Consider the following 22,345-nt stretch of genomic DNA (forward strand, 5'->3'; position numbering starts at 1 on the left):
GTTAGAACTACAAACACAAGTGAAAAGTGTTTAAAAACTACAGATATGGAGGACGCGTGAGTCCGGCGGTTATGTAGAGAGGTTTAGATAAAGGGGTTTGAGTGATTAAGTATCAGTATCTAACCTGGCGAAAATGTATTTATTCAATGTTGTCTACATTATATTGCATCTGCAGCAGTACGTTTAGCCATTAACTTTTAAATGCATCATTATATTCAAATTGCAAACACATGAGGAGAGTCTCCGCATGAAAGACCCAGGACTGGCAGATCAACGTGCAACTACATTTCTCTCCGAAACGGTAGGAAATTAAATTAGATTGAATGGAGGATTTTAACTGTGACAAGATGATTGACAGGGCAGTTTACGGTGACAGGACGCACGCGACAGATCTGTCCGTTAAGATGACGAAGTAGTATGTCCCAAAGCTTGCCTACTCTTTTGCTACACACTCAAAAGTATGTACTTTTTCTTCACAAAAAGAGTACATACTTTTAGGGCGTAGTATAAGTAGGCGAATTGGGACGCAGCATAAGTGTGATGATCATCTGCTAAATGAGCAACAGTGACCACAATTCACTCCTTCAGTTAAAATGTTTTTTTGGCTCAGTCTGAACATGTTGAACAATAATTATTAAATCAAACAACAATGATAAATTCAAAGTAAATTTTTCTTTTTTTTCAAAACGCTATAAATCGATCCAAAAATTTACGGTTTGTCTTTAAAAAAAATAAAAAATAAATGTTGGATTGCGTAGAACGCTGAGGATATATCTCGTTTAGGCTAAAAATAGGTTTGGCGCTTATCGCGGTTTGGAAAGGAACTGCATCTTGCAGTACATTTTAAACAAGGAAATATAGCGATTTGGCATGAAACGTTGATGGAGCAGTGAATAGGTTCAGTACACAGCAAAATGACATGACAAACTCATTTTTTTTTTTCATATATATAATATAATATAATATATTTAATCCTAAATCCTCTTAATTTGCAACTTGATAGCACGCAAACATTTTGCGGGTGTGATTTTCAAATTTTTCAGCCTCTGCTTTTCCGCCTCGTGAATGAATAATGTGCTATGCCATTATACTCTACTTTCAGCTAATAAAATAAAAAATACTGCAATTTTCCTGGTGTTATTTATTTATCTATATATATTTTATTGTTTGGGTCACTCAGCCCTTCTAGGCCAAAGACAGTGTTGTGATCTGGGTTTAAGATTTAAGCTTGTACCTTATCAATTATTATTGCTTTAGTAATATTTATTAGGACTTTCCCGCTTAACAAAGTTCCAACAACATCTAACAGACTTCTTAAAGTGCAAGTAACCTGCAAGAATTTCAAACTGGTCAGGAATTTGTTGACATTGAAGTGTCGAGGAAATATTAATGTTGTTTCAAAATTAACTCTATACATCAGATAGCAAACATCATTAATGTTGACATTACATTTCAGTTGTATTTTGTTTTAACAAAAGTCGTCACCTTTATTTCTATAGTGCTTTATACAATATAGATTGTTTCAAAGCAGCTATAATATATATATATATATATATATATATATATATATATATATATATATATATACAGTGAGGAAAGTAAGTATTTGAACACCCTGCTATTTTGCAAGTTCTCCCACTTGGAAATCATGGAGGGGTCTGAAATTGTCATCGTAGGTGCATGTCCACTGTGAGAGACATAATCTAAAAAAAAAATCCATAAATCACAATATATGATTTTTTAACTATTTATTTGTATGATACAGCTGCAAATAAGTATTTGAACACCTGTCTATCAGCTAGAATTCTGACCCTCAAAGACCTGTTAGTCAGCCTTTAAAATGTCCACCTCCACTCCATTTATTATCCTAAATTAGATGCACCTGTTTGAGGTCGTTAGCTGCATAAAGACACCTGTCCACCCCATACAATCAGTAAGAATCCAACTACTAACATGGCCAAGACCAAAGAGCTGTCCAAAGACACTAGAGACAAAATTGTACACCTCCACAAGGCTGGAAAGGGCTATGGGGAAATTGCCAAGCAGCTTGGTGAAAAAAGGTCCACTGTTGGAGCAATCATTAGAAAATGGAAGAAGCTAAACATGACTGTCAATCTCCCTCGGACTGGGGCTCCATGCAAGATCTCACCTCGTGGGGTCTCAATGATCCTAAGAAAGGTGAGAAATCAGCCCAGATCTACACAGGAGGAGCTGGTCAATGACCTGAAAAGAGCTGGGACCACCGTTTCCAAGGTTACTGTTGGTAATACACTAAGACGTCATGGTTTGAAATCATGCATGGCACGGAAGGTTCCCCTGCTTAAACCAGCACATGTCAAGGCCCGTCTTAAGTTTGCCAATGACCATTTGGATGATCCAGAGGAGTCATGGGAGAAAGTCATGTGGTCAGACAAGACCAAAATAGAACTTTTTGGTCATAATTCCACGAACCGTGTTTGGAGGAAGAAGAATGATGAGTACCATCCCAAGAACACCATCCCTACTGTGAAGCATGGGGGTGGTAGCATCATGCTTTGGGGGTGTTTTTCTGCACATGGGACAGGGCGACTGCACTGTATTAAGGAGAGGATGACCGGGGCCATGTATTGCGAGATTTTGGGGAACAACCTCCTTCCCTCAGTTAGAGCATTGAAGATGGGTCGAGGCTGGGTCTTCCAACATGACAATGACCCGAAGCACACAGCCAGGATAACCAAGGAGGGGCTCTGTAAGAAGCATATCAAGGTTCTGGCGTGGCCTAGCCAGTCTCCAGACCTAAACCCAATAGAGAATCTTTGGAGGGAGCTCAAACTCCGTGTTTCTCAGCGACAGCCCAGAAACCTGACTGATCTAGAGAAGATCTGTGTGGAGGAGTGAGCCAAAATCCCTCCTGCAGTGTGTGCAAACCTGGTGAAAAACTACAGGAAACGTTTGACCTCTGTAATTGCAAACAAAGGCTACTGTACCAAATATTAACATTGATTTTCTCAGGTGTACAAATACTTATTTGCAGCTGTATCATACAAATAAATAGTTAAAAAATCATACATTGTGATTTCTGGATTTTTTTTTTTAGATTATGTCTCTCACAGTGGACCTGCACCTACGATGACTATTTCAGACCCCTCCATGATTTCTAAGTGGGAGAACTTGCAAAATAGCAGGGTGTTCAAATACTTATTTTCCTCACTGTATATATATATATATATATTAACCAATATGCAGAGTAATAATGAAAAATAATGGAAAATAATGATTCAATGCAAACAGAGTTCAATGTTACTGTAAAGCAGCTCTAAAAGGACAATAGTGTCATTGATCAGCTGAAGTCAGTTCAGTGTTCAAAAGTGATTGAACATCGATCGAACAAAATTCTTTTTGTTAATTTCAATGTTGATTCAACAGCAGTGATGTAGAAACAACATCATAATGTAACGTTGATTTAGTGACATTACTGTTGATTTTTCATTGAAATCTCATTGTTTCAACATATTGCGGGTGCAAAATTTAAATAACATCACTTTGCAATGTTAATTCAATGCAATAGCATTGAGCAGTGAAATATAGCTTACTTTTTTTACAGCCGCTATCTAGTTAAAATAGCCAATTAGGTTTAATTTAAGCTCTTAAATTATATGCTAATATTTTTATTTTATTTTAATACAAAAAAGTAATCAAGGTTAACTTGTCATATTTTAAGCAGATTTTGTGTACTTGTTGAATCCATGTTGATTTAATTCATTGTGTTTATCAGACCGTGGGGACATTGATTTTATTTTTATTGGGAGAAATCTAAATCTGACAATTAACTTCTACTTGCATTGCATTGAGCTGCTCCAACAGAAGTTTTTAAGGTAAATCTACATATCTCTTAATAACTCTCAAATTTTTTATCAATAATACTTCTACCATCATTCTTTAAAATTAAGTAAAAACTTATATTAAACAACTGTTGTCCAGAAGGTAAATACAAATGCAAACTCCTTAGCAGGTATTTAAAGTGTGAATCTTTATCCCAAATCAAATATTTGGTGAGAAGATTTTTTGGGGTAGCCTATAATCTCAAAAAAAGAACAGATTTTATGTTGGTTGTATCTAATCCATGAAGGTTAGATAGTGTAATAGAGATTAGTTTCCGCCAGTAGAGGCGCTCGTGCAACCGAAGCACTGAAACACACCCGAGTGTGTGAGAAGAAGAAGAGAAGTGAGCGAGGGAAGGGATTCAAGGGAACATAAACATGAGAAGTGGAACACAGCCGTTCATTCTGCTCTAAATCTGATGTGTTTCAGACGGTGAGTATATTCATTTGATCATTTATTAGGAGACATCTAAATCCAAAAGGTTAAAGGAGTTAGTTGATTTAGTGAATCACTCAGACATTAATCGAAATAAACCGACTGATGTTGTAGATTGCGCTCGTGAAACGTAAACTCGTTACTGACTGACTGGTTTTTCACATTATAATTTTTTTTAAATATTCTGAGTTGTTTTCATTTTATGCCATGAACAAATGCAACCTGTTTTTAATGCTGCATCTAATGTCAACATAAACATCAGCTAGAGGAGTTAGAATTTAAAGTTAATAAAAATAAATACAATAAAAAACTCAAATAATTGAATTGTTTCTAAACAGTTACAGAAACAGAACCTGGATAATTGAGAGCGATTGTAAGTGTGACGAGCAACAGCGACCACAATAGACCTTATTCACGGCAGCGCCATCTTTGATCTTGACCGGGGATGAAAGCGGGGCTGTGAGGGATGGACACGCATCTCTTCAGTGGGTTTGTGGATTGCTCAGATGATGAAACACTGCACAAATATAAGAAATTTCAATGGCCAAAAAACTCCAGACAATATGAGCTGTGGAATATTATCAGTGATCTAGGAGCTTTATACTGCTTTTTACAGCGTATGCCATTGAAAACAGAGCAAGTCTCTCTCTGAATAAGGTCTATTCACACAAACAGCACGTTAGTTTTTGAGTTGTAGAAACCAAACGTTATTCAAACATTTCCCTAGCCTCAGTTCATCATGTTTATTCTTACATATTTGTACATCTTTAATAATAAATAAAACCATATTATATGGACTCATATATCAGTATTAAATAGGCTAAACCATATCTTGTTTTAATTTATTGTTTATTGTTAATAAAAAAAAAAATCCGAGCACATATCAACCATCATATGGAAGATTAAATGAAATGTCATTTGTCCATTAAAGATTGACTAAATTTCACAGGATACCCAGATTTTACATTTCTTCAGCACCAAATAACAATGGCTTTATCACAGATCTGTATAATAATGACATTTATTCATAGACATTAAAAAATGAATAAACAATTATTTGACTTAAACTTAAATTTGAGTACATTTGTTTCTTACCACTGAATTTAGCGGGACATCTTTTGGTCTTTAAACAAAAAAATCTCGATTAACATCATGTTCTCCTCAATTAGGCGTTGCAAATCTCTCCGTAATAATATTGAGCACGTTTACATGCACACCAGTACGCGGATAACTCACAAAAATCATCTTATTTAAATACAATATTTTAATGGTTTTATTTTGGTTCATCTACATCTACACTGATATGATGATGATACTATGTTAAAACTGCTGAACACCACAATATGGAACACAGCCTTGTTTCTCACAATGTAAATTCGAACATAAAAACGGAAAGTCCAAAACTGACTCGAATTTAACACACCAAAATGGCTGAAGACAACTATAACAGAAATAAATCACAACCTAGATAGACCATATTGTCAATGTCAAAGTCAAGTTTTGCTGTATCATAAAACATAAGAAACAATAACAACAACAACAACAAAACAACAATGTATGATGGTCCAAATATTGTGGCTATTCTCACATCCAGTCAAAATAGCTCCCATAGTGACTGGTACTGTGACTTGATTTGCACTGATCTCTGTATGGACAGGCGGTGTGATCAGCTGCTCTTCTTGAGCACCCATTTCTTCCTACATATTTCTGTGGATTCCACTGATTCACAGGAGGCCCGACCAAAGAAATGAACATCAGTGCTGACACCTTTTGAATTTTTAGTTGAGCTCTTAGTGGTGATATTGTGATGTTCATTTCAGAGAATCCCCTTTCACAGTCAGCACTGCTAACAGCAAGTGATTTCACTGCCTGCCGCAGTTTTAGCAATTACAGGAATTTCTGGATGCCCTTTGAAATGTCTGAATCTCTGTCTGACACCAGAAAAGCTGATGTCAAAAAGGTCACAGAGCTCTCTTATCTCATCCTCTCCGTAAAACACGGGCAACGGTGATGGCCAGGCTTCTGGCACAAGAACATTGATTTTGTCAAAAAGTGACATTTCACTTTCAGTCACCATTCTTGAGCGCACACTTTCAGCCAGAGCTTCATAACATTTGAGGATAAACTGGTTTCACCTTAGGGTCCTTTTGCAGTGTTACCCCATAAAATGTTGTGTTGTCTGGCTAAGTCCCCTGATGAGAGTTTTGTTGCAAGACCCTGAAACGTGCATCTCTCGTTTGCACTGCGTTCAGCATCATGAAGTGAGCGTAAAGCGCCTCATGCATTGTCCACACTGCCTTCACTGTTCTGTGTGATGAGGCCACCCACCTCACTCTCAGGACTCTGCCAATCCTTTTAACCACAATTCCCAATTCTGAGATGGCAGAACTGAGCTCCCTTTGATTCTTGGGGGATTGGTGGTACAGACAATACAATTTGTCCATGAAACAAAAAAATGATCACAGCCTTTGCGATTTCATTATCGCACTAAGCCATGTGTTTTCCAATTAAGAAACAAGTATTCATGGACATTTTTGTCTCTTTCAATAATGCCAAGCTGGAGTGCGAGCCACCGACCTTGCAGTTAACCTTACGTTTGTCACAAGGTTATGATAGTTTTACATTTTAATATCGTTTTCAATTTTTGTTTTAGATTTCAGTTTAGTTTTAGTCAGTTTCATTAATGGTTTTGTTAGTCTTAGTTTAGTTTTTTTTTTTTTTTTTGCAAACACATTTCTATTTAGTTTTAATTTTATTTAGTTTCAGTTTTAGTAATTATAGTTTAGCAGAGCTAACAAAACACTTCCAGTGTAGACCAAAGCGAGACGCTTAATTTCAGCAAAGTTTAATGTTTGCTGAGATTACAGGTAACTCTTGTGCAGACATCTTAATAATAAAAATAAAATAATGGTTTGAGATTGATCCAAATAAATGGAACTTAAAAGTATACAAGAAAAAAATATGAAAAATTCAGACAAACTAATTCATATTAAAGATGAAATCATGTGTGTCTGTGTGTGTGCGTGTGTGTGTGATGTCCTGGTATTCCCTACATTGTGGGGAAATGTCTCCACATGGATGATAATATTATTAGCAGTTAATGTTTTGTAGAAACAGAGATAATAACAGCACCTTTCAGTCTGTCAACCTTCATGAAAATATGACATCTCAAACATACAGTAGTAGTAGGCTTACATTAAAGTGTTTTTGTGCTTGACGGAGTTGTTTTGCTGTCGCACTGCGTCTCGCACATGAAACGGCATTCTAAAAATACTGCGCTCAAGTTTAAAGTTCAACTTCTGTCTCATAATCTTGTGTTGTTCCCACTGCCACAGACACATCCTCTATGAACAGCCGCGTAGGACTAGCGATGTGTTCTAGGTTACTGTCCTTCATTGAGCGGTTAATCGCCTCAGCAACTTCACGCGCGTACAGGCATTTCCCTAAACAGCCACAGGCCAGATTTTCTGCCACAGTAAAGAGCTTATTAATAAAATAATAATTAGCAAAAAGAAATAGTTTTTGTTATTTCGGTAACTGTTGTTAGTTTCGTTTAGTTTTTCATTTATTATGATTTATTTTTTTTATTTTTTTTATGAAAATGTTTTTTGACCGATTGTTTAAGTCTTATTTTCAGTTTTTGTTTACGAAAATATCCTTGGTGAATTCGTCATTGACTAGCAGATGAACAGAGCCATACCGCCCTGCAAATAGTCTCTCCGGGGAGTCCCTTGTGACGTCGCCACAGGTCGTGCATCCCATCTGCAGTGCTATGCGAGGGAATCCTGTGGATCCACCTCCGGCCTCTGATCTCTTCGCTCCATTCTGACCTGTTGGCTCCGCCTTTGCTCCTCCCACCTTTGGCTCCACCGGAGACCCTTGGCCTTGTGGCTGTACCTGGTTCCCTTATCCCACCAGCTCCCCCTTTGTCAGTCGTCACTCTACTTCCACCACTGACTTACGGACCATCCGCTGCGCTCCGTCCGGTTCGGTATCGCCTCTGTTCTCCGTCGCACTGGCTCCTCCCTCAGCCCTTGGGCACTCTGGCTGCGCCTCAAACACTCGCCGCCACGGCATCGCCTAGGTCTCCAGTGCCAGCGATGGGGCTGGGTATTGACACAAATTTCACAATTTGATTTGATTTCGATTCACAAGCTTGCAATTCGATTCGATTCAATATTGATTATTTTGGATATCAGGTACAATGCATGGTAAATTTTCTCAAGGAAAACAAATCATTTACTAATGCTGTAAACTATGGAAGTCAGCTGTAGCCTATAGGCTTCATTAGCCTACTATAATATTGAAGGTAAAAATTATCTGATTTATAATTTTTATAATCATAAAGTTATAATTATAATAATAATAACCTTGATTTTCTATAGCGCCTTTAAATGTACATCTCAAAGCGCTGTACAGAAACAATTAAAATAACAAAGATGAAGGAAGATACAGCACACAAAGAGATATAATACACTGTAAAATAAACAAAAGACAATAAATCAATTAAAAGCAAACCTAAAAAAATGAGTTTTAAGCTGTGATTTGAAAATACCAAAAGATTTAGCTTGCCTAATCTCAATCGGTAGAGAATTCCAAAGTTTTGGAGCTAATGAAGAAAAAGCCCTGTCTCCCATTGATTTTAAACGAGTTGAGGGAACAGTTAAAAGACCAGATTCCGAAGAACGAAGATCACGTTTTGGAGTATATGGAGTTAAAAGCTCAGTCAAGTATTGAGGTGCTAAACCATGCAGTGCCTTGTAAGTAAGCATCAGAATTTTGAAGTCCACCCTAAACCTAATGGGAAGCCAGTGCAAAGACTCCAAAACGGGAGTAATATGATCATGTATATTAGTTCTAGTAAGGATTCTGGCAGCTGAATTTTGTAAAACCTGCATTCTGTTTAAGGTAGCTTTTGACACGCCAGCTAACAAGGCATTACAGTAATCAATACGGGAGAACACAAAAGTGTTTATCAATCTCTCAGCAACAGTAAACGACAGCATTGGACGCAATCTGGCAATATTTCTAAGATGGAAGAATGAAATTTTAACAGTATTCAGAACATGTGGCTCAAACGTTAGATTGGCATCAAAAATTACTCCTAGATTCCTCAATTTTGTTTGAAACTCCACATTTGAGCCATCAAGAGTTAGAACAACCGGCTCTGATTTGCGTAGATGGTAGGGTGAACCAACAAGCATAATCTCAGTCTTTTCACTGTTAAGACAAAGAAAATTATCTGTCATCCATTCCTTCATCTTAGAAATACACTCAGAAAGAAAATTAACAGGCACAATTTCATTAGGTCTGAAATGAATATAGATCTGGGTATCATCTGCATAGAAGTGAAATTTTAGACCAAGAGATCTCAAAAGCTGGCCAAGAGGATAGACATAAATATTAAAAAGAAGAGGGCCCAAAATTGACCCCTGGGGGACGCCAGACTGCACAACATTAACCTCAGATCTAAATCCACCCATGGCAACGAACTGCTTCCGATCAAAAAGGTAGGACTTAAACCAATTAAGAGCAGTATTTGAAACCCCAAAAACCGTTTCAAGACGAGTAATTAAAATTGAGTGATCAACAGTGTCAAAAGCGGCACTGAGATCAAGTAGGATCAAAACTGAAAGACAGCCAGAATCTGAGGCGATTAACAGGTCATTGGTGACCCTAACCAGAGCTGTTTCTGTACTATGTAATTTACGAAAGCCTGATTGCAGAGGCTCAAAGAGATTGTTCTGAGTTAAATGAGAAATCAACTGAGAAGCAACCACTCGTTCCAAAAGTTTAGCAAAAAAAGGGAGATTTGATATGGGACGGAAATTAGTGAAGTTCTCATAGTCAATATTTGACTTTTTAGGCACTGGGGTAATTGCAGCGGTTTTAAACGTTGGTACAACCCCAGTACACAGAGAGTCATTTATAATGCTCAGAACAAAGGGACACAAAGAAGCAAAACATGATTTAAACAGACCAAATGGTATGGGATCTAGTAAAGAAGTGGCTGCTTTCATTTTTGAAACCTCTGCTAAAAGAGAATATGAGTCTATTGTACAGAATTTAGACAACTTAGTACCAGAATAAGAAGGAATATAAACAGCAGTAGAAGACAGTAAAATAGAAGTACAAAAATCTCTACGAACATTTTCAACTTTGGTGACAAAAAAATCCAGAAACTTATTACAGAGATGATCAGAAGCAGTAACATGAGAGACAGTTTTATGATTCAACAATTTGTTAATTGAATTAAAAAGTTGTCTAGAATTACCCTGATTGTCATCAATCATTTTAGAAAAATAGTCAGATCTGGCAGACACAATTCCAGCCTTATATGCTTGTAAGCAATCTTTCCACATTTGATAATGGACGGTCAGACCTGAGATACGCCACCTACGCTCCACTCTGCGACAAGATGTTTTCATCATACGCAAGTCCTCGTTATACCAAGGAGCGGGACGTACGAATGAAACAGAGCGTGACTTCTGAGGAGCAAATAAATCCAGCTGAATTTAACATAGAAACCCTTTTCTCCAGAGGGTCAGATGGAGTAAAACAACTTAATGAAGAGTCAATAAAAACAGAGAAATCAGAAGGATCAACTGATCTCCACTTCCGATAAGTCAAAATACGAGAGGAGGCAGTGTTAGCAACTGGTATATGCATATCAAAAAAGATTGCCAGATGATCAGACAATCCTAAATCAGTAGCAGACATCCCAGACACAAAAGACCCATTTGATATCACTAGATCTAAAATATGACCTTTGTTATGTGTAATACAGTCAACAAATTGATTTAAACCAAAGCACTCCAGCAAGGACAAGAAGTCCTTTGTTAATGCAGAATCTTTTTTGTCCATCTGGATATTAAAATCCCCCCAAAAAAGAGTTCTCTCAAATTTAAGGCACAGATGCGACAACAGATCCGCAAACTCAGATAGAAAGTCTTTGTTTGCTTTAGGAGGCCAGTAGACTGTAGTTATGGCAGTTGAATAACACTCGGAAACAGTTAAAACAAGACATTCAAATGAAGAGAACAGTGGAACAGCAACGGGTCTTAAATTGAATTTCTGATTGTACAGAACAATAATGCCACCACCTCTGCCAGAAGATCGCGGGAGATCCAATAACCCATAACCAGCAGGAGTGAGTTCATTAAAAAGAAGACCGTCCGAATGTTTGTGCCATGTTTCGACTATACTTAAAAGATTTTCTTCCAGAATGATGTCAGATAAAGCCACCGCTTTATTGTTGACAGAGCGAGCATTAAAAATAGCAGATTTCAACAGGCACGGGGACTCCAAAACCTCCCGTGAATGCTCTTTGTATGTTAGCACAGTCAAGTTGTTATTGTTAATCCCAACAGGTTTATACACCGACCTTTGATGTTTACGAAGAAATGTAGGATAGGAAACAGCATCAGATGAGGAACATATAACACTGCGCCTTGAAGAGCGCTTACGCCGAAGTATTCCAACATCATCACAGTTAGCATAGGTGTCGTGTGCTAAATAAAAGTTCCTTTTCAATTTCAACAGTTGGCAAACAGTGTACCTTAGCGCCATGCGGGAGGAATCCACACCAATAGCAACCTCGCAGAAGTGTAGATCCAGAGGAGGGCACCCTGAAAGTTTGTTCCAGCAACAGACGCTTAAAATTAGGAACAATAGGCCAACAGGTGAAACCAAAACGCACATCGTGGTTCAATAGTTGGAAAGGTTATACAATCTTCAAACTTCTTCAAACGCTCCAAAACCGTTGTCTAATATTTAAAAACAGACAAACAAAACGGGAATAAAGTTATATGAAATATAAACATTTAAATGGTGGCTGTCATAAAAACCTTCCAGATTTACATGCATTTGAAGAATTGAAGAACATTAAACATAATGAATATGTAATGGCCTATGGTGCATATATTTAGCAAAATGCTCCTCTGTAGAGTTAATTTTTCTAGCTGACTAACGAGTTTATGGTCACTGGATATGGTTTTTCTGAGGTAAATGTGACGTTACATGACATTGTTTACAAGCTGATTTACTGACGTCTTTCCACGGTTGAAACACTGATCGAGCGATTCCATGTCACATGATACGGACTTCGATAAGTTGTTCTCTACCTTTTAACACACTTTCAGATGGTCATTCATGTTTATTTCGCCGGTAACGGGTATTATTAAGGCGGCTGCGCCAGAGTGATCTCACGCCACAGCGCCAAAACGGTATTTATGTTTTTTAATTTCTTAAAAAAATGGACGTAATTTTAAATCTGAGACTTTGTTTTATATCAATAGTAACAAAGCACAAAGATTATTGCGATTTATTGGATGTGATGCGCGCTACAATGTTACATTCATTCATCAACTGAAAACAGGATGACTAATCGATTCTTGGGATTTAAGAATCGATATCGGTTCGTAAAAATGAGAATCGATTAAAATCGAAAAAATCTATATTTTTTTTTACCCAGCCCTAGCCAGCAATGTCGCTCAGTTCCAACCATCCCTTCACTGCATCCTCTTGTCACTGTTATGTTCAGTTTGTTTAAGTTTTCATGGACATTCAGTTTATTTTCATTAGTCACATGTCTTCCTTTGTTTGATTTTTTTTTTTTCCTGCCACTCCGTTGTTACCATGGTCACCAACATTATGAGTTCATTTGTTTCAGCTAGGCCTGTCACGATTATGAAATTTGACTGACGATTGTCTAAAAAATAATTGCAGTTATGCCGATTAATTGCCAGTTTTAGGGCTTTGTCTTTTTTTTTTTTTTTTTGCTTCATTCATTAAATAATTTTTATGAATTTATTCCTTTGTAAGTTATCATTTTGCAGTGTAAGATTACAGTTAGCACCTTTAAATATTAAATAAATGTATTCAATAGCTAGGATTTTTTTTTAATTAAACCTATTGAGTGTATAAATGTCTAAATACTTGGAGTATATTTTGTCCAACTCCATTGACTTGGAGTTGGACAAAAACTACGATAACACCTGTTAGAAAGCATCTTTTGCAGCGATTTTTGTGTGAGCATATCAGTGAACACCCCTGACCACTCAGTGAGTTTCACGTCTTTGTAAACGAAAGTTTAATGCGTTTTAGGAAGGATTTTTCCAGTGCACCTATGCAACCATTGTGGAGGTGGGCGGGTGCTACCACAGAAACCGAAAATTCTCGGGCCAGCAGCATTTGTCCAAATTTCAATCTTAACCATTGTATTTCATCAGAAACGATCTGAAAACAGGGCTTTAAGTGTAAAATACCGAACTTGTCCTTAAGTTCCTCCTTTTCCTCTGTTTGTTGTCCAGTCACTCTTACATTTAGTGTGTGTTGCTTTACCTGTTTGCCTGTTATTTAGATTCTTATGATTAAAACTTCGGGTTGGAACTCTCTACTTCATCTTCATCTGTTTGCCTGTAACCACCCGTGACAATTTAACTGTAAGGCAATAGTTTTTTTTAAGAAAAGTTGGCCAGGAGTGTAAAATTAACTTTTAAACTTGACACTGGTTCAAACTAGGCTACTGTACTGTCTGTTTGATTTATGTTGAAGTGCTTGGGACATGGCTTTTCATTTTTTATTTTTGTAATCAGACTCACAAAAATTATATAAAAATTTGGATTTAGATTTAATGGCCAATATATCGATTATCGGCTTTCGAATATAAAGAATTATCGGTATCGGCCAAATTTTCTAATTGGTACATCCCTAGTTGGTATTTTATTAAATTTTAATATGAGAGTGTTAATGAACAAGAAGAAAAAGAAGAAACTTTTAGATATCAATCCTCATATGCGATGGACATCGATGCAAGGACGTTGGGCCCCTGTCACAGAACCAAGTAGTGGACCCCTCACCAAACACCCAAGACTGCTTTGTTTTCACTACGATTTACAACCTTTATTTATAAGTTAATAATGCATTAAAACATTGGAATATAGCCTTTTCAATTAAGAAATCATTGCTTTAAAAAGATCAAGTGAATTTTTTTTAATAAAATTAACAAAAAAATGTGCCTACATATCATTTTTGTTGCTATGGTTATCACTATGTCAATCACTCTGATTCAGGAGAGACTAAGTGAACGGTAATTCAGTGGATTCACACCCTTATTCATACACGGTTGTCACTCCTGAAACAGTGTGGTGTGTGTTAGCAGCTTGAAAAACTTCAATTGCAATAGTGAATGGGATAGGCCTATGTACAGATAGCTTGCAAACTGTGCTTCCTTTATAATCACTGAACCTGTCAATCACTTCAGTTCAGTTTTGCACTCTTTCGAAAACTCCTGTTATAATCAAAGAAGCACAATGAATCTCTTATTTATATTGAGTCTTCACTGTTTGTTATAATGAAAGGATTAGCGTGCGTTCAGACCTCAGTGAGCTCGCACTGAAAGAAAACTATGGCAATTTGGGTGGAGGGGATCCTGACTAAAATAAACACGTCTTATTGGCCACTGCATTCATGTGCTCAACAGACTTCTCTATAATTGGCTAGAATGTTCAACGCTGCAACTATTTACGTTGCAAATGTTATGTTTTACACTCTGTTCAGAGCACAAACAAAATACGCACAGGACCGTTGAATGCAGGTAAAATCAGCGGGTATCTAATTACCCCTGTCAGACGCCCCTGGACATCGGTTATGCTCATCGTTGGTAGCTCCTTTGAAGGCATCTTGAGTAAAATAGCTTTATATTTAATAAAAAACTACAAAGGATCGGAAGCAGTAACGATGCAACCTGTTCAACAGAACACGGAAGTTTGTTTTGCATAACCCCCATTTCCATCTTCCTACAGGTGAAGAAGACAGCAGAAGGAATTACTCCAGGAGAAACAACTGACATATTATTTTAAAGATGGAGTTTGAGGAAGAACCTTGCAGAATGAGAGATGAAGATTCAGAGGAACAAACAGGTTGGTTCTCCCTTTTGAAGTGGAACTCTCTGTGTCTTGGATTGACGCTATGGGGAAAGTCATCAGTGTAACCGGTGTCTTAAGCATGTGTGAACACACTCCAATTTCATTGGCTGACAAAAGTCATTAACGGAAGTATAAGAGGGTGCCTGTAATACACGTCATCAACTCTTTTGTCTTCCACTTGTTTGTATGCGCGTGTAAGACAAACACTCCGGTGGCGTGTATCTGACTCACGAGGAAGCTGGACACCCTCATCATGATGCATTCGTGGTAAGGAGCTTTGTTCTTCTTTGATTCCTCCCGAGGGATGGTAATCTAGCGTTTGCATAAGCACGTTCGGCGCTCGAGGAAGTTGGAGGCAGTAATAGCAATGCCACTGATGATAGCAGACTCTGTTCTCGCTTGACTCTCGATATTGAGATAATCTAACGTTTGAATGGAGCGCGTTCATCTCTCAAGCTGAATGCATTCTTTGTGATGCAGTTTCTGTGAGAAGCTCCACCCATGGTTATTAGGGTTCCTAATCTCATTGATTAATGTGGAATGTCTAATTCTAAGGAATTAGATGCAGAGAGTGTTGAGGTGGATGTTATTAATAAATCTGCTCCCTCTGCTGTACACACACTGGAGAAGGTTGTACTATTTCCTGTGGCAGATCTAGCCATTAATGCCACAAAGCACATGGCCAATGAAATTGGGTGTTTAATGGTTGCTATATTTTCCATGGAGATTCATTTGTGATGTGTTATGAACCCAGTATGAGATTATTGTTGTGTGTGGATGCTAGCAACGTGGGTGCGGGAGCTGTACTGTTACAAGCTAATGATGAGGGAATTAACCGTTCCGTTAGTTATTTTTCAAAGAAGTTTTCTTCTTATCAGTTAAATTATTCGGTGATTGAGAAAGAGGCCTTAGCGCTGATTTGGGCTTTGCATCATTTTGAGGTGTATGTGGGATCAGTGTCAGATTCCTTGGTCGTGTACACTGACCACAATCCACTTATTTATTTACACTCTGTGGTGCCCAAATCAACGTTTGACTCGTTGGTGCCTCTTCCTGCAGTCATACGCCCTTGAAATTCGACACATCAAAGGTTCTGACAATGTGGTGGCAGACGCATAGTCTAGAGCTCCTTACTCTTCCTAACTGTTTACGAACAATGTTTTGTCTTGCTTTACTTTACTCTCTTAAATTGCTTCTACAGGGCCCGTAGTTGCTGAGGACATTGGAAGTAAGATGAAGTTGGTGTTATACAGTAATGTGGGGGGTTATCGGGTGAAGGGTTTAAGTTGGGTTTCATAAATGTAACCCTTTTCTATGAGGGAGGGTGTTATGAACCCAGTATGGGATTATATTTGTGGTTTGTGTGTTTTTCTTTTTGTTTGGTTTGCAGGATGGAGTTAGTGAGCACGCTATTATTGACTAAGGAGTTGTGTTGGAGCTGATGCCGGCAATTAAAGCAGCTCCCTTCAGCTGTGACGGGGCGCGCTCTCCCATCTTTGTGAGAAGAGATTCGGGTCGGGTACAGATTTTAGGAACTGAGAAAACCTCTACCCTGAAGTGTGTTTTTCCAGGGCTGAGGTGGAAAGAGGCTCTCACAGCTAAGCCATTTTATTCCTTAGAGCTAGAATAGAATAGCCCACAAGGGAGGGAGGGATGTTATATAGGCCAGGACTTCCCTTGCCATGAAGGCATAGAAGCTGGAATATTTTCTAGATTTATGGGAGATAATGAGTTAGGGGATGCTACCACTAGATGTGCTATGTACCTCTTTTTATGGATGCACCCCCTGTGTTGATGCTTGGGCTCCAGCTAAAGTAAAGTAATCGATGAATGCTATACCCACTATGCTTGAGTATATTCTCACCTAGTGAGGCAGGCATTCCAGCAGCAGGGCGGAGTGGGAATTTATTCCCCATAGCATCAATTCAAGATGCTATGTTGCAGTGTTGAGTTCCACTTCGAAAGGGAACGTCTCAGGTTACGACTTTAACCATAGTTTCCTGAGAAGGGGAATGAGAGCTTCTGATTGCCATCCCATTGGGCCTACCTGCATGTCTCCTTCAGACATAAAAAGTTGATTACGTGTATTATGGGCACCCTCTTCTACTTCTGGGTACTTTGCTAATGATGTCATGGACGGTTGCCAGCCAATGAAATTGGAGTGTGTTCACATGTGCTTCAGACACCGGTCAAGCTGATGACTTTCCCCACAGCGTCAATCCAAGTTGCAGTGTCTCGTTCCCCTTCTCAGGGAAACATGGTTTAGAGTCAAAATCTGATACGGTTTCTTTAATTCTCTTTAATGACTGCTGAGGAACATTACATGAAAACTGATAATAAAAAAAACATTTAAAATGTAACTTGTTCAGCTACATTTCTTTTTTTCGCATTTGTCCTCCTTTATTTTGAAATTGTGGGAATTTGATATGTTGATTTTTAGACTCGATGGAAGTGACTGGAGACAAACACCATCGGATTCAAAAACCTCGTCATTTAAAGAATGAAGATGGAAAGCCAGCCGTTTCAAAGACTGGAGACAATGTCACACAAAAACAAGCTGGGAAATCTGGAAATCCAGTCGTTTCAAAGACTGGAGACAATGTCACACAAAAACAAGCTGGGAAATCTGGAAATCCAGTCGTTTCAAAGACTGAAGAGAATGTCACACAAAAACAAGCTGGAAAATCTGGAAATCCAGTCGTTTCAAAGACTGAAGAGGATGTCACACAAAAACAAGCTGGAAAATCTGGAAATCCAGTCGTTTTAAAGACTGAAGAGAATGTCACACAAAAACAAGCTGGAAAATCTGGAAATCCAGTCGTTTCAAAGACTGAAGAGGATGTCACACAAAAACAAGCTGGAAAATCTGGACTCAAAGGATTGTTCACCTGCACAGAGTGTGGAAAATGTTACATGCATAAATCAGACCTTAAGCGACACATGAGAATTCACACAGGAGAGAATCTGTTCACATGCACTCAGTGTGGAAAGAGTTTCATACATAAAAGACACCTAAATGAGCACACACGAGTTCACACTGGAGAAAGACCATTCACATGCACTCAGTGTGGAAAGAGTTTCAAGCGCAAAAGCGTTCTCAACAGTCATCTGCGCTCTCATACTGGAGTGAAGTCATTCAGCTGTGATCAGTGTGATAAAACATTTGTTTTGGCATCTAGCTTAAAAGCACACCTTAAAGTTCATGTAGATGTGAAGCCACACGTTTGTTCTTTTTGTGGGAAGAGTTTTTTAGAAATGCACTCTTTAAAACAGCATGAGCGTGTACATACTGGTGAGAGACCTCATATGTGCTTTGAATGTGGGAAGACCTACACTACATCCAGTGCTTTAAAATCACACCAGAGAATTCATACTGGAGAGAAACCATATGAGTGCTCACACTGTGGAAAGAGTTTCTCTTACTCAAAGTCCTTGAAAGATCACGAGAGAGTTCACACTGGAGAGAAGCCGCACCAGTGCTCTTCATGTGGGAAGAGTTTCAACCAAATATCTCATCTACAGACTCATAAGAAAAAGCATTGCCCGAAGTTGCCTCAATGAGCAAATGTCCATGTTCAGATCCATCACTCACAAATAATACACTCACAAGTAAATCATTTAACATTCAGATTAAATGTGCACTATGTAACCTTTTTTGTTCAAATTTAAATAACGAGTCAGTACACATCAATCCTTCTTTCAAAATGTGTTTTTGTCTTACCCTAATTCACCATGGTAAGCCCGTTGTAAGTTTATATTTTAGACCAAGCGGGATGCTTTTCGTGCGAAATTGTGTCACTCGTCCGTAAGTGTCTCATCATATCCATAAATACAGAAAAGTTGCTCCGGCTACTTTGACCCGTGTGGGAGTGGCATAGGTTAGTTGTCACAGCACACCAGAAAGGTTGACATGGAGAAGCTAAATCTCAAACCTCTGGGGAATCACATACGCCGAACAGAGGAGAGTCTGCTGACAAAAAGAGAACGCAAGAGCTTGTAATAAAACAAGAATCAACATGAGCTTTTTGGAGATGGCGAAAAACTGAGGGATTTAAAATGTTGTAAAAGTGACTGGGAACAGGTGAGTAAGGTATTTCACTGAACAGATAAATTGACATGTATCTCTCTAACAGAGTTGATTGTAAAGCATTATCTGTTGTGAAGATCATTTCATTATGGTGAACGTAGCGCTGTGCTGGAATTTATTTTCAAGGAAGTACCGTGTATTAATGGGTAAAGCTACAGTAACGTCTTCAGCTACTCAGCTTGAGATCCTTTTCTTCTAAGCTGGTTATATCTCTTAAGGCTAGTAGTCAGTGTTTTATGAGAAATTAGATAACCATGTTCATTCGCACAGTCACGTTGAGCCAAAGCTCCAAAACAATGGTATTTACAATCCCTCTTCTTGTATTATACTGTATAATGAAATGGAAATGTGTCTTGTGTGGATGTTCTGTTCCAGTGAAATCCTGACAAAACTCAGCCTCAAAGGGAAAAGACATTGTCTATATTTTTTTTGTAATTTTGTTTGCGGGGGTTGTTTATTATTAGCGGCATGTGACCATACCAAAGGAATAGTCTCCAGAAGAATTAAGCAGCGGCCCAGATGAGAAGAGTACTTCCGAAAATGATGATTCACCTTCGACCCTTACTAAAGTTTCCATACCATACAAGAAAGCTTTTTTTTCTGGATAGTTTTATTTAAAATGATTTTCTAATTGCACTGCTGTGAATAATGCTTAAAGTCTTAGGTGACACACATAACTGGAGTCTTAGGGGCTGTTTACACCTTTTTCTCAGATCAGATAGCTATCCGATCGTGAAAAGACCAGGTGTAAATGCCCTCCGAAACGCATTCGAGACGGATTTGAATCCGATCGCTCAAACCACTTCAGGAGGAGGTCTGGGCCGCATTCCTGACTAAGTTGGACAAGTGTAAATGCATCTGGTTGTTGAAACCACATATGTAAATTGTACTCCTCCCAAAAATGCTAAAAAAATAAGCGTGTGAGAGCGTGTTATAGGCTATATGTAATGTTATAGCCAACGTGCAAACTATCGCAAATCAAAGTGAAAGTAAGTCGCAGACGCTTAACTCAGAATCATCATCATTAAAAGTAAATTCTTAAGAAACGAAATGATCTTACCAGGGCTGTTGCCGCTCTCTTTTATTGCGGTCTTTGAAATTTTAGCTGATGATCAATAAAATGCAGCTCATATCTGTTGCTTTCGGTGACGTGCACTCAGTGTTGGGCAAGTTACTTAAAAAAAGTAATTAGTTATAGTTACTAGTTACTTCTCACAAAAAGTAACTGCGTTAGTAACTGAATTACATCATTACAAAAGTAACTAATTACCAGGGAAAGTAACTATTGCGTTACTTAAAAAAAAAAAAAAAAGTTTAAATATAAGAAATTTCTTGGATACCCCCAATATGAAATGTTAAATGAATGAAATTGACACTAAATAGAACATCTTATTATTATAAAACATTGTACACTAATCTACACTATTTTAATGTTGCTGTGGGACAATGTGAGAGACACCTATTAACTTAAATATTAAAATATTATCATTACTATAGTGCAACAATAAAACAATAGATGGTTTAGAACTTTTAATATTTATTGCACAGACCACAACTGGCCAACAAATAAGTCTAAAAATAAATTATGCTTCTTAAGAAATGTACCAAAAATAAATAAATAGTAGCCTAATAAAAATATACATACACATACACTAGTGCATATAATTAAAATGATAAAACTCACACACCTTTACAACTGGTAGACATTCTGTATAGCCTACTTGAAGTATTTTCTTCCTCACAATAGTAAGTTTAACAAAAAGTGCTTTCAATATAATACTGAACAATGTATCAACATAAATAATAATACAATATAATCTTTTGGGGGTTTATTTTTATAACCTACAGAGAACGTCATCATCAGAGGTTATTTTAGCCAAATTCTAGTCGTGTTTGCCGCACGTGCTCACAACCGTCAAACAAAAATGTTTGAACGTTCCCTGCAGGTTATTTTGGAGTTTATGTTATATAAACTAATTAAAACATTGCATATGATACCAATATGCTACAGAGATTATTCAAATGCTGATATGTGTAATTTATTTATAAATAAAGTATTTATGCTCGGACACATTCGGTCTCTGTCGCGCACTGTCGAGCGCGTTCTCGGACACACTCGGTCTCTCTCGCGCACTGTCGAGCGCGTTCTCGGACACACTCGGTCTCTCTCGCGCACTGTCGAGCGCGTTCTCGGACACACTCGGTCTCTCTCGCACACTATCGAGCGCGTTCTCGGACACACTCGGTCTCTCTCGTGCACTGTCGAGCACGCTCGCGGCATTCGCCTCGCTTTTGTCGAGTCCCGCGCCTCATAAACACTCACACACCAGAGAAAAAACTTTGCAGCTCCTATGGCTGAGAGAGAGCCTACTCGGATGAAAACCGCTTCAGTGAGCTCAATTAAAGTAACGCCGCATTTTTATTGACAGTAACGGTAACGGCGTTGTAATGGAGGAAGCAGTAATTAGTTAGATTACTCGTTACTGAAAAAAATAACGCCGTTAGTAACGCCGTTTATTTATAACGCCGTTATTCCCATCACTGCGTGCACTCCATTAAATCTGCATATAGCGCGGGAATTGAAGATCGGATTTAAATCCGTTTCGCAAAAACACATTTATGTGACCAGGTGTAAATGGAATCGTTTTGATAAATCAGATATCTATCCGATCTGAGAAAACGCATGAAGTGGCCAGGTGTAAACAGCCCCTTAAAGTTAATTCTTTGAATTTCAAACTATTCCTTTGTCTCTATACTTTATGCACATTCACACGCTTAATCAATCTCTGATCAACCTTTATCAATATTCTTTCAGCTTCTCTCTGAACTGCTGTGGGTTTTGAGAAATTGATAGAATTGATTGACATTTTGTGGTCATAGCATCTGGAACTAAGGTAGCATTTTTGTTTAGCCGAGCATCCAAAAACCTCTCCAAACATAACATAACACCTACGCATATGAACAGAAACCACAAAAAATCACAAAATACTTCTAATTATAAAAATGGAATTGATAAGTTATTTAAAAAAGACAA

General features: G+C 38.0%; 1 protein-coding gene across 3 annotated transcripts; it reads left to right on the plus strand.

Annotated features, from left to right (window-relative positions):
- Positions 1-4,179: 4,179 nt before the first annotated feature.
- On the plus strand, positions 4,180-20,471 carry LOC309501978 (uncharacterized protein). Of its 3 annotated transcripts, XM_082174281.1 has the most exons (4): positions 4,198-4,293; positions 4,635-4,781; positions 15,102-15,218; positions 17,665-20,471. In XM_082174281.1, the coding sequence occupies exons 3-4, from the start codon at positions 15,161-15,163 to the stop codon at positions 18,783-18,785; spliced, it is 1,179 nt and encodes a 392-aa protein (XP_082030407.1). In that variant the 5' UTR covers positions 4,198-4,293; positions 4,635-4,781; positions 15,102-15,160; the 3' UTR covers positions 18,786-20,471. The 3 variants fall into 3 exon arrangements, with proteins under 3 accessions (XP_082030405.1, XP_082030406.1, XP_082030407.1); XM_082174279.1 differs by lacking the exon at positions 4,635-4,781 and having other exon boundaries at positions 4,180-4,295; positions 15,107-15,218; XM_082174280.1 differs by lacking the exon at positions 4,635-4,781 and having other exon boundaries at positions 4,197-4,293.
- Positions 20,472-22,345: the final 1,874 nt, after the last annotated feature.

Source organism: Leuciscus leuciscus, assembly GCF_965113295.1.
Source record: "Leuciscus leuciscus genome assembly, chromosome: 6".
In the NCBI taxonomy this organism is placed as follows: domain Eukaryota; kingdom Metazoa; phylum Chordata; class Actinopteri; order Cypriniformes; family Leuciscidae; genus Leuciscus; species Leuciscus leuciscus.

Excerpts from the sequence above, each read along its gene's own strand:
- LOC309501978 (XM_082174279.1), top strand. The coding sequence starts at position 15,161 with ATGGAGTTTGAGGAAGAACCTTGCAGAATGAGAGATGAAGATTCAGAG. Across the intron at positions 15,219-17,664 it reads AGATTCAGAGGAACAAACAG|ACTCGATGGAAGTGACTGGA; the intron begins GTTGGTTCTCCC and ends GTTGATTTTTAG.